The following is a 16,308-nucleotide window of genomic DNA, read 5'->3' on the forward strand; positions in this document are numbered from 1 at the left end:
ATTTTTAAAAAAAATAAAAATTTTAATTTGCAATTTCTGTCTAGAGTTCATTTTTTAGATGGGATATACACCTCTGAAGACTTACTGCAGCTGGTTGGTAAAACAGTACAGACTCTAGGAAAGAATAAATGGGAGGTCAATAGCAACGGCAGGGTAATAGTCACACAAACCCCACCACTCAGATTAATTAACACCTTAAACTGGTCATCTTTAACTGCTCTGATGTGACCTGTTAACACTCATGTTCCCAGGAGCTCATGATCGGCAATGCTACCATCCTCGCTACGGACCTCAAGGCAATAAATGGGTGCATTCACATCATTGACACGGTAATTAAACTTAAAGCAAAGATTGTGTCTTTTTTTTTTTATTTTAAATCAAAAGTATTAAACTTTATTTTATTAATTTACAATTAATGAGAACATTTGTTGGAGTTGCATGGAAGGAGGGTGTAATGTAGGGAGTTGTGACGACGAGTTGGGGATCCAAAAGCAGGCTTTATTTCATAGAGCGTAGTCACAAAAACGGCAGAACAAACACAGCAAACACCAGCAAAACACAATAACATCTGAGGCACAGGCAAAAGAATAGTCCAAAAGACAGGCGATGGTCAGGGCAGGCAGCAATAAATCTAAAACAAGGTAACAGTCCAAGGATCAAAACACAAGGCAAAATCTATGAAACTTGGAAGAGCTGAACAATTAATCACCAGCGAAGACAGAGAGTGTGTGTGCTACTTTTAAAGTCCTTCTAATGTGAGACAGCTGTGAACTAATGATGAGATTTAATGAGAGACAGGTGATGAGATGGGAACGTTTTTATCATTTTATTCTCAAGAGTGTTGCAAAAAACATCTAGCGAGTAATCTAGAGTGAGTAATGCAATGCAAATATTCGTGTGAACACAACATAAGAACACATATAACACCTTAGTAATTGCATAGCAACAACAAAACCTACATTAAAAACATGTAGGCAACACTCTAAAACATTTAGAAATTCTTAGCAATGCCTAAAATTTATTCTCCAGAAACACTCTGATTTCCTTCTTAAAATTCTCTGGCCTAGTTTGGCCATATTAACCCCTTTGGTCTCTGAAATATGAAACATTTCTAAATTATCTTACATTTTTACTGTAACAAATTTGCTTACAGGTTCTTCGACCTGCTCTATCTGATTTCCCTCCACCTCCTCCTGGTTTAATGGAGTTCCTGAACAACACGCCAGAATTTAGCCTTTTCAGGCAGGCGGCGCTGGTGTGTTTGATCTAGAAATATAACTTAATGTTTTCAAGAACTGTACAAGGGTTACAGAATAACTTTGTTACATATAAACATAGTTGTCTCTATTTTTTTTTTCTCTTATTCTTTTTTTTTTAGCTCTACAACTTGGAAAACAATATCCCAACTAGAGAATACACCATTTTTGTCCCAAATGACAGTGCCATGCAAGAGTACCTGAGAAAAACTAACTCGACACAACTGGTGAGTGGAATGTTTTGAAATGATACTGTAGTGCATTGGTCTCAAACTCAATTCCTGGAGGGCCACAGCTCTACTCAGTTTAACTCCAACCCTAATCAAACACACCTAATCAAGTTCTTCAGAATTACTAGAAACTTCCTAGCTGGTTGGCTCTAAACTTTGCAGAGCTGTGGCCCTCCAGGAATTGAGTTTGAGACTACTGATCTAGTGAGATACTCTAGTCTTACTCATAAAATTAATTGATGAAAGGGTCTCTTTTCAACAGAGCCTAGACATCATAAAATATCACATAATTCTAGGCGAGCAACTCTTTCCTGAACATTTGGGCAATGGACTCAACAAAAACACGTTAAATGGAAATCAGATCATGTTTTTTGTGGACATTGATAATCAGGTATTGCACAACCAACAATAGCTCATATTCTGTACAACACTTGAAATTAGTCGTGACTAACTCTACTAGTCCTAAAACTCTAGACAATGGCCAATGACGTTCCCATTAACGGAAGCTTCATTGAGACGAGGCATGGCACTGCGTTCGGGATCCCCACGTGTCTTAGACCTTCACAAGACCACTGCAGTAAAGATGTGATTTTAAAGATTTCTGTAAGTTTCTATTTGAATTTTATGAGGTGTATCTCAAAGTGGCATATGGACAACGTTAAGGAATGTTTGCTTTCTTTGCAGGGTCGCTGTGGAGATTGTAACTCTGAACCTAAATGCCTCTTTAATGCCAAACCTGTAAGATGATATAGAGTCCTTTGTTGTTTTAGTTTAACATTTATATGAAAGGAATTTTATGATGCATCTTTCTGTTAATTTCTTTAGATACAACCAAAGTTCCCTCAAAATATGAAGTCAAACTGTAAATACAGGACAAGAGTTGGAAAAAAAAGAGTGAGTGTGCAAGGCTGTCACATGGACTGCTTGAGAACAACAAAGGTACTTAATTTTCTACTATTTAACATCAGAAGCATACTAAATAAGTTCACAAACTCAGACCCAACTAATTTTCCCAATGCTTTCCAACATGCATGGTTATGTTGTACATACTTGAGGGCACTCAGACTTGAGTTCCATTTCAGATCCTTCCATTTAAATAGGAATGGAATATGTTGAGAGGTTTCTGTCACTCCACTGAAGTCCAGGTTACCAAATCTTTGAAGATCCAAAAAGGCATCATAAAAAGAATCCATATAAAGCAGTTTAGTCCAAGTCTTGTGAAGAGATTGAACATTTTATATTAAGGGGGTCCAATCCTATTTCCAGGGCCACTGTCCTAAAGAATTATCTCAGAATTAACCAGCCTCCAAGACATTTTTTTCTGGAAGTTTCTAATGTGTTTGAAGACCTTGATTATTTGTGTTTAATTAGGTTTGGTTTCATTTTTGGGCAAACTATTCCTTTTAGGATGTTTAGTAATAATGCAAAAGTTTGCAAAAGTGACACTCTTCAAAGATTTGGACATTTGTACCTCTATTGGTCAATGAAAATTTCAATGAGTTGGATCAAGCTGTATTAATTAAATTAACTATATTTCTTCTTGATTTCAGACTGACCTAGCTCTATCCACACCCTCATAAAAAATCTTACAAATTTGCTGTTAAACAGTTTATTATTCAGGTAGCTATAAACATGTTGATACTTGCTTCTCAAGATATCTTTCGAACTGTTCCCCGGTGTTGACCTGAAATGGAAAACTAACTACTATATAAGAAGAGTATACAGGTGCTGGTCATATAATTAGAATATCATCAAAAAGTTGATTTATTTCACTAATTCCATTCAAATGTTTATTTCTTTTAATTTTGTTGATTATAACTGACAACTAAAGAAAATCCCAAATTCAGTATCTCAGAAAATTATAATATTGTGAAAAGGTTCAATATTGAAGACACCTGGTGCCACACTCTAATCAGCTAATTAACTCAAAACACCTGCAAAGGCCTTTAAATGGTCTCTCAGTCTAGTTCAGTAGGCTACACAATCATGGGGAAGACTGCTGACTTGACAGTTGTCCAAAAGACGACCATTGACACCTTGAACAAGGAGGGCAAGACACAAAAGGTCACTGCAAAAGAGGCTGGCTGTTCACAGAGCTCTGTGTCCAAGCACATTAATAGAGAGGCGAAGAGAAGGAAAAGATGTGGTAGAAAAAAAGTGTACATGCAATAGGGATAACCACACCCTGGAGAGGATTGTGAAACAAAACCCATTCAAAAATGTGGGAAGATTCACAAAGAGTGGACTGCAGCTGGAGTCAGTGCTTCAAGAACCACTACACAAAGACGTATGCAAGACATGGGTTTCAGCTGTCACATTCCTTGTGTCAAGCCACTCTTGAACAACAGACAGCGTCAGAAGCGTCTCGCTTCAAAAAGGACTGGACTGCTGCTGAGTGGTCCAAAGTTATGTTCTCTGATGAAAGTAAATTTTGCATTTCCTTTGGAAATCAGGGTCCCAGAGTCTGGAGGAAGAGAGGAGAGGCACAAAATCCACGTTGCTTGAGGTCCAGTGTAAAAGTTTCCACAGTCAGTGATGGTTTGGGTGCCATGTCATCTGCTGGTGTTGGTCCACTGTGTTTTCTGAGGTCCAAGGTCAACGCAGCCGGTATACCAGGAAGTTTTAGAGCACTTCATGCTTCCTTCTGCTGACCAACTTTATGGAGATGCAGATTTCATTTTTTCAACAGGACTTGGCACCTGCACACAGTGCCAAAGCTACCAGTACCTGGTTTAAGGATCATGGTATCCCTGTTCTTAATTGACCAGCAAACTCGCCTGACCTTAACCCCACAGAAAATCTATGGGGTATTGTGAAGAGGAAGATGGGATATGCCAGACCCAAGAATGCAGAAGAGCTGAAGGCCACTATCAGAGCAACCTGGGCTCTCATAACATCCTGAGCAGTGCCACAGACTGATCGACTCCATGCCACGCCGCATTGCTGCAGTAATTCAGGCAAAAGGAGCCCCAACTAAGTATTGAGTGCTGTACATGCTCATACTTTTCATGTTCATACTTTTCAGTTGGCCAAGATTTCTAAAAAACATCCTTTCTTTGTATTGGTCTTAAGTAATATTCAAATTTTCTGAGACACTGAATTTGGGATTCTCCTTAGTTGTCAGTTATAATCATCAAAATTAAAAGAAATAAACATTTGAAATATATCAGTCTGTGTGTAATGAATGAATATAATATACAAGTTTCACTTTTTGAATAGAATTAGTGAAATAAATCAACTTTTTGATGATATTCTAATTATATGACCAGCACCTGTATATTAGTCTCTGCTACAGCGCCCACTTGTGGTAACAGTGAAAATGCAAGCCATTCTTGCACTCTGAACAATTCAATGATAAAATCAAGATTGGGCAGCTAGAGATTCCTGCAATTATGTATTTTGGGGCCAGAGTGTTATGTACTGGTAGTGGGTTTGCACTTCTAAATTCAGATTCAAAGCTGTTTCAGATTCAAACCTCATGATAACTTTCTTCTTAGGACCATTCCTGCTGTCCAGGATACTTTGGGCATGATTGCTCCAAATGTCCTGGGAGTGTGGATAACTGGTGCTCCAACAACGGTCAGTGCAAGGATGGGTTGTTTGGCAGTGGGGAGTGTCTCTGTAATGAGGGCTTCCATGGAACCGCCTGCGAGATGTGTGAACCTGGGAGATATGGGAAAGACTGCAAGTCTGGTAACATCTACAAGCAATCTTTCTATTCTACAGTCTTTTCTGCCTTCTGTTGAAGTCTTATTCAACAAACCCTTGGTTTTCATTTGACAGAATGCCACTGTGAACATGGCAAATGTTTGGATGGTATGGAGGGAAATGGGCAGTGCATTTGTTTCAAAGGTTGGAAGGGAGTGAATTGCGCTGTTGGTCAGTATTAAGGTCATACTTTTATTTCATGTCAGATAGCATGTTTCTCACCTTGGTGCACTTGATGTCATAAACTTTTCTCAATTTCAGCGGTAGTTGATGATGCCTGTGGTGGGGTTTGTGATGTCAATGCTAAGTAAGTATGAAAAACATATTTAGACATTATTAACACATTCATCACTTTTGTAATGCAACATTTTTTGTGAATCCAGCTGTATCTCAGGAGGTTCAGGAGCTCCTCCAACTTGTTCCTGCATAGCTGGTTATAAGGGTAATGGGACATTTTGCAAAGGTGTGTTTGTGGTTCTTTGCTAAATTTGTCATTGAAGTTTTCCTCAGTGAACTCAAAATTCACCCTGTTAACTTTCCCAATGCACATTCCTTGTCTTATTGTGAATGATTTGTGTTCCACAGAATTTGACCCATGTACCACAAACAACGGAGGATGTTCCATAAATGCAAACTGCACAAAAACATTGCCTGGTGAAAGGAGCTGTACATGTAAAACTGGCTACATTGGTGATGGAGTTATGTGTCTTGGTAAATGTGTGATTCACTTCCTTTAATATCTAAATGGGTTAGCGTGGTCTAGTGGATCCATGGAATTTGTGTTTTAGATTTGATGTTTAAATCATCTCTCAAAGCATTTGTGCAACATTTGTCAATTTAGCATTTACAATCTTCATCGATCCCTTGTGGTGTTTTTATTCACTTGGTCTTAGTCTGCTTTTTATGGTTTCTTTGATTTTAGTTTAGTATTATATTCAGCCTTGATTAAGATTTTTTTTGTGCTATGTGATATGTGCTTAGGATGTGCCTCAGGGCTCTGTATTGGCCTCAATTATCAGTTTTGCATTGTATGTATGCATTTACTTGTTTAAAGTTGTGTAATTGTGTTTTCACTACAGAAATGGATGCCTGCTTAGTGGACAATGGAGGATGTGACAAAAAATGCTTTATGTATGAAAAAACTGGACCAAACAGGGTTTGTGTCACTTATTTTAGTACATGCTTAACAACAAATGTTAACATTACGAAGTCAACTTTAAAATGCTGAACATTATATTTGTTTCAGGTTGCATGTGCATGTAAGCCTGGCTTTATTTCTCAAGGTCATAGATGTCTGGCAGTTAATCCTTGTCGCAAGGTAACAGAATTCAAAAACAATATTACAGCAAATAATTGTATTAAATCATCATCTGATATTAGGTATTTTTGTATGCAAAACATTTTTATTTTATCACAGAATAATGGCGGCTGCAGTATTAATGCTGTTTGCAGATACCTCGGGGATGGGGAACGTAATTGCACATGCTATATTGGCTACAAAGGAGACGGTTTTTAAGTGTGCAGGGACTGTCAATAGAGTAAGCATCATTTAAGATTAATTTTAGGCTGATTAATTATGACTGACAAAACATGAAAAACAACAACTTCTGCTTTTCAAATTAATCTTATTATTGTTTATTGCAGGAGCTTCTTCATATGCCTGAGGCAGCTTGGTTGAGGAGAAATATTGGTGTAAGTGCACATTTCAATTTGTGAGAGAATTTTATAATTTCTTGATATATTCGAGATATATTAACAACAATAATAATGTGTGTTATAGGTAATGAGAGTCCGAGATCTGTACAGTCAAGGCCCTTTCACTGTATTTGTTCCTCATGCTGATTATGTGGCAAATGTTTCGGTATGCTGCACTGAATCACACCAAAGTATTATAACATTATAAATATATTGTTATTGATTGGACTGTAAAAAATAGGCAATATATAACAAATTTTGTTTTTCAAAAGTTGTGTTTAAAAGTAAAGCTTGCAAGATTGCGAAGGCAGTTTTCTCTTAGAAATAGCATAAACCATTGAATCAAACATTTGCACAAATCGAAAATTTCATAATGACTTCCTTACTTTTTTCTGTTGTCATATAATTTCTTGTCATGACAGACTCTGGAGGTTGAAAAGTGGAAAAATACAAGTCACAGTTCTGACCTGCTGCGGTACCATATTGTCAGTTGTGAAGAACTGCGCGAATCAGACCTCAAATCTGTTAAAGAAGTGGCTACCAGTAGCGGATATAAACTACGCTTCAGTGTTAGAGATGTGAGTCCTTGAAGTTTCAAACGCATTTTATATTTTCAATATTGGATATTTATCTGAACCCGAGTCAATAATTAAAGGGATAGTTCACCCAAAAAAAGAAAAGTCTGTTATGATTTTCTCACCCTAAAGTTGTTCCAAACCTCAGTTTCTTTCTTTTGTTGAGAAAGAATATTTTGAAGAATATTGGTAATCAAAAAGTTGACTGTAGCTATTGACTTGCACATTATAGAAGTCAATGGCTACTGTCAACTGTTCGGTTATCAACATTCTTCAAAATACTTTTTTGTTTTAGCAGAATAAAAAAACTTGGTTTTGGAACAACTGCATGGTGAGTAAATGACAGAATTTTCATTTTTGGGTGAACTTTCCCGTTATCGATGGCAAAGATGACACCAAAATGAACAATTATGCCTCCCAAATTCTGGGGTGATAGTGGGGTGAAACACACAATTATTCTATCTTAGAAAAGAAGAAAACATCATTAAACAGGCTTCTGTGCCACATTGCAAGGAAAAGATGGCTTTTTGTTGATTAAAATTTTATTGAAAACAGCCTGACTGTTGGTAGAATTCTGAATGATTAATTAGATTAACTGAATAAATATAAAAATTTGACATACAGTATGAAAGACAACTCAGATCCATTTAATAAGTAGATTATAAAAGCTGCTGTTTTCCCAACTGGAAAAGTTATTTTCTGACTCTGATCTGAAGTGTCTGCTTTTGTGTCTCAGGGTGTTGTGTACATCAACGATAAGACAAAGATCATCACCAGTGATGTTGAGTGCTCCAATGGAGTCATACATTTCATAGACAAGGTCCTCTTTCCATACGATCTAACGGGCAAGGCAGATATCATCACTAATGTATGTATGTAAGTTCAGAAAAGTCATAAAAATGTCATTCGACAAACTAAAACTCAGTTATGTTGCAGTTGAACATTACCAGAGCTGCTGAACAATATGGCTTCAAAATTTTCAGCAAGCTCCTACAGGTAATATTTATGCTACACTTTTTTTTTTTTTTGGACTATATGCATTTTTCTTACAATCATCTTCCGCACAGGATGCAGAACTGATGCATGTGGTGCAGCATCAACCCTTTTACCCATTCACCATGTTCTGGCCAACGGATGACGTTTTTAACAGTCTTCCTGAGGACAGAAAGAAATGGCTGTACAGCGAAGACCATCGTGATAAGTTACAAGCCTACCTCAAAGCTCACATAGTCCGCGACCAGAGGTACCAGACTCCAACATCAGTGAAATTCATTTAACTGAAATCAATCAAGTTAATATATCAAAGTACCATGGTGTTACCATCTGATAGCATCACTGTTACCGTGGTACCACCATAGTACTTTCCTTTTAAAAGTCACAAAATGATTTTGGATGTATGTGTCCAGATAACTGCTGTTGCTCTTCCTGGTGAGAAAAAGCATGGAAACATTGTTTGGATCCAAGCTCACCTTCAGTTGCAGCAAAAATTTAATTGTAAGTATTGGCAAGTTGTCAAAAATTTGAAATGTTAATGATTTATTTTTATTGTTTTTGATATTGATGTTTCACCAGGTATAAAGGTATCCATAATGTGTGTTACTGCTAAGTTAAAATGCATTATAAAGATTGGAAACTACATCATGCATCGTTGCAAATTAATTTGACGTGTTTCACTATCAGTTTAGTGATATACAGTTGGATAGTAAATCTGCTCGTGTCTTATTGACTGATTTTCAGGGCGACATATTAATCAATGGAAACAATGCCAGAATCGTAGCGCGGAACATGTTGTTTGATTCAGGAATCGCTCATGGGATTGATCAGCTTCTGGAGCCACCAAGCATTGGTGCTCGCTGCGACAACTTCACAAGCATAGAGATAAAGGTACAAAACTTTAAGACTAAATCAGATTATTTATATCGTCAAAAAACTGAACAAAAAAAAAAGTAAAGCACAAATTAAAAAAAAATAGAGACCACCTAGTTATTTATCAGTTCAGTTTAGTTCCACTATTGGTGCAACTGGGGTTTCAAAGTGATTTTAATATAAAAAAACAAATGAGCAGTCCTAATGTTGTGGTACTGTTGTTTGTCTTTAGGGACTGTGTGGTTCTTGCGATATGCCGCCCCGTTGTCCTTACGGATCAGAGGACTCAGTGAGTGGATCTGCATCTTGTTTATTAACAAAACTTTAGCAGCAGCACTTTATTGACCTTCTTTTTGTTATTTTTTTGGTTCTGTTTTGTCAAGAAAGCTTTAGCAGCTAGTGCTTTATTGACCTTCTTTTGTTATATTTTGGTTCTGTTTCATTAACATTTTTAAAAATCAGCGCTTTATTGGCTTGCTTTTTGTTATTTTTAGTTCTGTTTTGTTAATATTTTTAGCAGTCAGTGCTTTATTGACTTAATTTTTGTTATTTTTTGGTTCTGTTGCGTTAAACAAAACTTTAGCAGTTAGCGCTTTATTGACTTACTTTTTATTATTTTTTGGTTCTTTTACATTAACAAAACTTTTGTAGTCAGAGCTTTATTTGCTTACTGTCATTCATTCATTGTTTTTGTTTTGGTTTGGTTAGTTCTGTAATATTAATATATATATATATATATAAATATATATATATATATATATATATATATATATATATATATTAGCAGTTAACACTTTATTGACTTTATTTTTGTTCAGTTGCATTAACAAAACTTTAGCAGTCACCACTTTATTGATTGTTTATTTTTTTAACCAAGTCTAAATTTATTTTCTGGGGTAATCAGTCACATGCTTATACAAACATAGCATGCCTTGATTCAGACTGGTATCTTTTTTACAGAACAGGACTAGCATATGTGGACGACATTATTCGCCTTACATGTACAGAAGGCCCAGTTATCATAGGTTGTACCCGTACGGTTATGGATACAACTCATACAGAGATTTGGTTGGCTGTGATCGGGTATGCAAGAAAATGACGTGGGCTGTTAAATGCTGTAAAAACCACTTTGGAAGAGACTGTCAAGGTGAGAATTTAGCACATAAAAAGCAATAAGTTCCTTAAATGTTACATGAAACAATGCAGCCAATAGGTATTAAACTGTGTGTTGGTTTGTGGTTTAGTGTGTCCTGGCGGACTTGAGGCCCCGTGTGGAGAGCATGGAGACTGTGATGACGGGCGCACTGGCACAGGGACGTGTAAATGTCACAAAGGTTTTACAGGCACAGGCTGTGAGCTGTGTAAAAGCAATCACTTTGGGCCGAACTGCACAGGTAACCTATACAAAACCATGAATTTTTCCTAAACAGTCCCCAATTCCTTATCCACAAGTGTTAGTGAAGACTAAGTGAACAGGCAAATCAAACAACTCAACTGTAAGAACAATTATGCAAATAGAGCACTACACAAAATACAGGATCCAGATTTAAAAGAAATTGGCTTTGGAAAGGAGACAAAATGGAGCTACTGGCCAGTTGGGTAGTGTCTGTAAATTAATGTTAATATTTTCTTCCCTTTTTGTTTCCTTCTTTTTTTTATACAAGTATTCAAATGCAAAAGTAGCAAACTATTTAGCATTTTTATTGATAATCAAATATGTCTGTTTGATTTTTATCATTTTAAAATGAGCTAGACCAGACCTGAAAAAAATAAAGAAAATAATTATAATATTTCTAGGTAATAAATTAATGTTAATATTTTCTTCCCTTTTTTTTCTTTCCTTATTTTTTTTATTTTTTTTTAAATACTCAAAAGGAAAAGTAGCAAACTATTTAGCATTTTTATTGATAATCAAATGTGCAATTAAACATACTTTCCAGGCCTCCAGCTCTATGGACAGTTCTAGACGACTTTGAACAGCTTCCAAAAGTTGGTTGTTCAGTGTCATTAGTTCGTTCTTGCTTCTTAGTAGCTCAGTCTCCATTGCTTGTTTCCTGCAATAAAATTAAAAACTGATTCATACACCAAAAACCAAAAGTTTGTTATCAGATAGCAGTATTTCAAAACTCAAAACAATTAGTGTATAGATAAAGTTACAAACCATAAAGTCCATGCCAAAGTAAGTTAATGTCGCCAACAGAAAAAACTAGGTATAGCAGACCTCAACCATTAAATAAGTGTTTGACCAATAAACAACAGACTAGGTATAGCAGACCTCAAACCAGCTGACCAAAAAAGAAAATTTCTACTATTGTTCTAACAATAATAGGAGCATGCAATGGTTAAGCAGACCTCAAAATGAAATCATGAACTTGTAAATAAGCATAATATGGGCACTTAAAAAAATTCTACTATTGTTCTAACAATAATAGGAGCATGCAATGGTTACGCGAGGCCTAAGAATAGAATGGAGGTATGTGCATATTCAAAAAGGAGGCGTGTCCCATATGAGCTGATGGGTGTGGCTTAAGCTCACCTGAGAGGTGTGGTTAATGGCAAGGGTCCGGGCCACTTTCTGCAGTTGAAGCAGTGCCTCATCTAAAGAATTGGTTTGGGATGGCTGATCGATTTCTGCTGACTCTAAATCTGTCAGAGGGAGCAGCAGCTTAACAACAGACTGAATCTCCTCTGCCACCTAGAAACACCACAGAAACAATGAGGATGCAATAAGGACAAGCCCTGATTGCATAAATTAAATCAAAGTCCAGTCTGTTATAAACTGCCTGGTATTTTGTTAATAGAAAATATATATTTTTAAACTTCAACAAAACTTGGTAAAGATTTAGGCACTTTCTATGTGTAACAATTAGTCCACCGTAGGCAAGTTGAAGTGAGAACCCAAGTGCAGTTTATTTAACATAAAGACAAAACATAATCCAAAAAGACTTGACTTGAACAGACTTGACTTGAACAGACTTGACTTGAACAGGCTTGACTTGAACAGGCTTGACTTGAACAGGCTTGACTTGGCGAAAACAGTACTACACTCACCGACAGCGGGTTACAACATTAAAGCTAGACAAAAAACAAAGGCAAAATGAGGGCTATTTATATCAAACAATGAGGGTCCAGGAACCAACCAATGAGAACATGACACATGAACCAAGGAACCAATCAGAACATAACACCCAGACAAGGGAATCACATGGCAGGATCACATGACAGGGTATGAAAACACATGACGGGAACACGAAACAAGGCAACATATAAAAATAAAAGGCATGAAAACCTACACCAAAAACAAAACCCAAAACAGACCTTATAGAAAGTTAAATGGTCGCGAAAAAGCAGTCACAATTGTACTGTTTGCGGTTAAAAATGGCCACATTGGAATTTAATGGGAAGCAAATTTGATCTAGTGGAAACATTTGGTACTGCATCCAAACAAAATCTTACTGAAAACTCTTTTTTTTTTTTTTGAGATATCAACTTCAAATTTGGAACACAACTTATTTAGATTCATGGCTTTGATTTCCATGTAGTTTTAGACTAAAACATGCATTTTTCATAATAATAACCTTTAAAGTTAACTTAGATAACTTAAAAAAATAAAATAAACTATTTGGTCATGTTTGACCTCCATGCAAACAGCACCAAATGGTTAAACAAGAAATAAGCCAAAGTAGTAAGATAAAATAACTTTAAGATATATTCACTGAAAGCATGTTTTCTTCTTCTCATGTAAATTTATATTGTTTTAAGTGAGTTTCCATGTAGACAATATGCGGATTAATAAAAATCTTTGCAGTGTAAAAAAAAAACATGAAATATGCAGTTTTTCAAAGTCAGTAAATTAACAAAAAAAATATATACACAGAAAATTAAACTTAAATGACATTACTTGTCTACATTTAAATTAATTGTCAGATCAGTATAAATGTTTTTGTTTAAATTTTATTGTATAAGTACTACTCAACATTGTGCTAACAGCTATAATGAACAGTTTATTCATCTTTTCTCACAGCATGTAACTGCACCAGCAATGGCAAGTGTAATAGCGGCCTGGACGGTGATGGCAGCTGTTTCTGTCAAGAGTGTGGACGGGTAAATACTGCGAATCAAAAATCGGTAAGAGCAGGCCTTACATGGAAAGCTCTATCAAATGTACTAGATCTACAAAATATATGCGTAGTGTTGTAGCAAATATTTTAGACTTGTTCAGTAGTTAAAACACTCTCTTTTGCCTGTTATTTAACAGAAGTCAAGCCGATTTGCTCGCCTGCATGTGATCTCAATGCAGTGTGCCTCCCTGAAAATAATTGCGAGTGTGTGCCGCCCTATGGAGGAAATGGCATTAACTGCACGGGTATGAATTGCGACTGTTGTATTAGACTGATTGTAAGATGCCTGTCCTGGATTCAAATGGCCTATATATTTATATATAAATATAAAAGAAGAGGGAGCTCAGATTCAAACTCAAGATGTTCACATGAAAATTACATCTGAATCATGTGGCCAAGGCTCCAATATATAGGCTATTGAACAGCTTATGATATGTACTTTTATCCAAAGCGACTTACAGTCCATTCAGACTATAATTTTTTTTTTTTACAAGTATGTGTGTTCCCTGGGAATTGAACCCACAACCTTTTGTGCTGCAAACACAATGCTCTACCACTGTTTTCTGAAAAATTTATTAAAATTAAGTGTGTTTGTTAATGCTTGAACAAATAAGTATGTCGATGGGGTAAGAAAGCGTTTTTCCTTTTTATATTTTTCTCACCCCATTGACAGATTTTCTTGTTTTAGCCCTTTTTCAATGAAATTAATGTACTATATTTCACTTAGCTAATGTTTTTTATTTAACATTTTGTATTTTTTGGCGATTTTATGATACAGCGATTTTATGGCATGGTAATTTAAGTTGGAAATTTAAATTCAATCTACCAAGAACAGCAGTTTAAGACAAGCTTTTTTGGGCATTATATAATGGGTGCAAATACCAGTAATTTGACTAATGCAAACATTAGTAAACCGTGTTGCGCAATTCATTTTAATACTCTCCTCCCATAAATTTTGCATCTGAAAGCGAAACGCCTACAAATGCATATTCAATAAGGTCAGGTGCAAAAATAACTGTGTCCACGCCTTTTCAACGCTAATTCTTCAATGCGTGTATTTAGTAAATCCTGACAGTACTATTTTACTGTCAAAACAATATTTGCGCGGCGCAAGCTGTTAGTAAATATGGCCTTTTTTTCTGAAAAATATATCAAAATGAATATATCATTTATCTTTTTAGGTAAATGTATCTTGATTTAAGTATCCTTAGATGTTTGTAATAATAATAAAAAATAAAAAAAATGACAAAAATACTAAGTACTAAGCTGCAGTTTATAAGTTCATAATAGTCTTATTGTGAATGCTTTCAATGGATAAAATCCATTTTGATTATGAAATGTATGTGTTTCTAGCCCCAGATTTTTGCAGTGAATATAACGGTGGCTGCCACGAAGCAGCTGACTGTTTGCAGAGCGGTATCAATGTTACCTGTTCCTGTCAGGCCGGATACTCTGGAGATGGACACGTCTGCTCACCCATCAACCGATGTGTAGAGGAGGCGAACGGTGGCTGCAGCGATTTCGCAGAATGCATTTTCACTGGACCTGTATGTGGAACTTCTACTTTTTGTCAATGTAATCTAATCCGACAATTGGATAAACAAAATATGTAACATTTACCTTGTGGCAGAATGAGAGGCGCTGCGAATGTCTTAAGGGGTATGTGGGAAATGGAATCCAGTGTTTGGAGAAAGTGGTGCCCCCTGTTGACCGCTGCCTGGAGGACAACGGCGGCTGCGACCCAAAAGCCACATGCAAAGACCTTCATTTCCATAGTACGACTTCACAATGATTTAATTGACAGCCCAATATTTTTGAGTATACAAAAAACAAAAGGCTTTTATTCTTATGTTTCAGTGAATACAGGGGGAGTTTTCCACCTGCGCTCACCTGAGGGGAAGTATAAACTGAACTTTAGCCAAGCACAGGAAGCCTGCGAGGCTGAGGGAGCTACTCTTGCTACATTCAAGCAGCTCTCTGATGCCCAACAGGTGACTTTTGAACCCGAACTAAGCTGTACATATCATGCATTTATGCTGTTGTGGCGAATAAGAGCAACAGTCTTTGTACGGTCACGTTAGTGAATTTCACTCATGAAAAAGGTCCATTGTTCATAGTCAATAGGTTAGCAGTGTATAAAGCACAGATCACACTAAAAAGTCACTTTCAAGCCAAGCAGCTTGGTTTTGTCGGTCAATGTGGTGAATTTTCATGACCAATTTGAACATGAGCGAAATCTGCATGATGAACTTTATCACCCTCAAGCGAAACTCCCGAATGCGCTGATTCCTATTGAAAATTGACTGGATTTTGCCCATAAAATTTGAACAATCAACTGTAAATTTGAACGCATCTTTAAACAGTGTTTCTTCAAACAATTTCTCAATTGGTATTTTTTGTTTTAGTGTAAAAATTCAAAGATGTTTATTAAATCAGAATGAATTTACAAAAATTCTTCACCACTATATAACTAAATATTAATACTAAATATTTTTTCTTCACCACTAGTCAGTAGTTTTTCTATTATACATTGCTTAAAAGTTTGTTTAATTCAACTGGTAGTTTATTAAATTACATTAGAAAATAAAGCTTTTTTTATCTTTTCAAATTTCTATCCATCAAAGAATCTTAAAAAAATTATTAAGCAGCACTGTTAATAATTAACTGTTTTCAACACTGATAATATTTACACCTAAGACTGGAGTAATGGCTGGTTAATTTACATTATAAAAACAAAGCTTTTTTATTGTTCCAGTTGGGAATGCATCTATGTGTGGCAGGATGGATGGACGGACCGGACGAAGCAGGCTATCCGATCCGGTTTCCTTCTGCTAAATGCGGTGATAATCATGTTGGT

At 36.1% G+C, this 16,308-nt stretch overlaps 1 protein-coding gene across 1 annotated transcript in view; it reads left to right on the top strand.

The window, feature by feature from the left end:
• Positions 1-16,308, top strand: part of LOC109105560 (stabilin-1-like) — a 38,225-nt gene that overhangs the window by 18,208 nt on the left and 3,709 nt on the right. The window contains 35 exon segments of the mRNA XM_042754589.1: positions 45-153; positions 252-329; positions 1,154-1,255; positions 1,379-1,483; positions 1,749-1,877; positions 1,961-2,089; positions 2,171-2,224; positions 2,312-2,425; positions 4,984-5,179; positions 5,270-5,365; positions 5,456-5,501; positions 5,578-5,657; positions 5,780-5,905; positions 6,274-6,350; positions 6,441-6,512; positions 6,612-6,704; positions 6,706-6,732; positions 6,839-6,886; positions 6,975-7,055; positions 7,312-7,467; positions 8,201-8,332; positions 8,401-8,460; positions 8,532-8,707; positions 8,898-8,958; positions 9,202-9,348; positions 9,563-9,619; positions 10,291-10,477; positions 10,575-10,724; positions 13,355-13,423; positions 13,426-13,458; positions 13,589-13,696; positions 14,805-14,998; positions 15,082-15,226; positions 15,309-15,442; positions 16,207-16,308. The exon segment at positions 16,207-16,308 is cut by the window's right edge and continues 67 nt beyond it. Of these exon segments, the coding sequence (XP_042610523.1) occupies positions 45-153; positions 252-329; positions 1,154-1,255; positions 1,379-1,483; positions 1,749-1,877; positions 1,961-2,089; positions 2,171-2,224; positions 2,312-2,425; positions 4,984-5,179; positions 5,270-5,365; positions 5,456-5,501; positions 5,578-5,657; positions 5,780-5,905; positions 6,274-6,350; positions 6,441-6,512; positions 6,612-6,704; positions 6,706-6,732; positions 6,839-6,886; positions 6,975-7,055; positions 7,312-7,467; positions 8,201-8,332; positions 8,401-8,460; positions 8,532-8,707; positions 8,898-8,958; positions 9,202-9,348; positions 9,563-9,619; positions 10,291-10,477; positions 10,575-10,724; positions 13,355-13,423; positions 13,426-13,458; positions 13,589-13,696; positions 14,805-14,998; positions 15,082-15,226; positions 15,309-15,442; positions 16,207-16,308 (3,673 nt within the window).

This window comes from Cyprinus carpio, unplaced genomic scaffold (genome assembly GCF_018340385.1).
Source record: "Cyprinus carpio isolate SPL01 unplaced genomic scaffold, ASM1834038v1 S000006552, whole genome shotgun sequence".
Classification (NCBI taxonomy): Eukaryota; Metazoa; Chordata; class Actinopteri; order Cypriniformes; family Cyprinidae; genus Cyprinus; species Cyprinus carpio.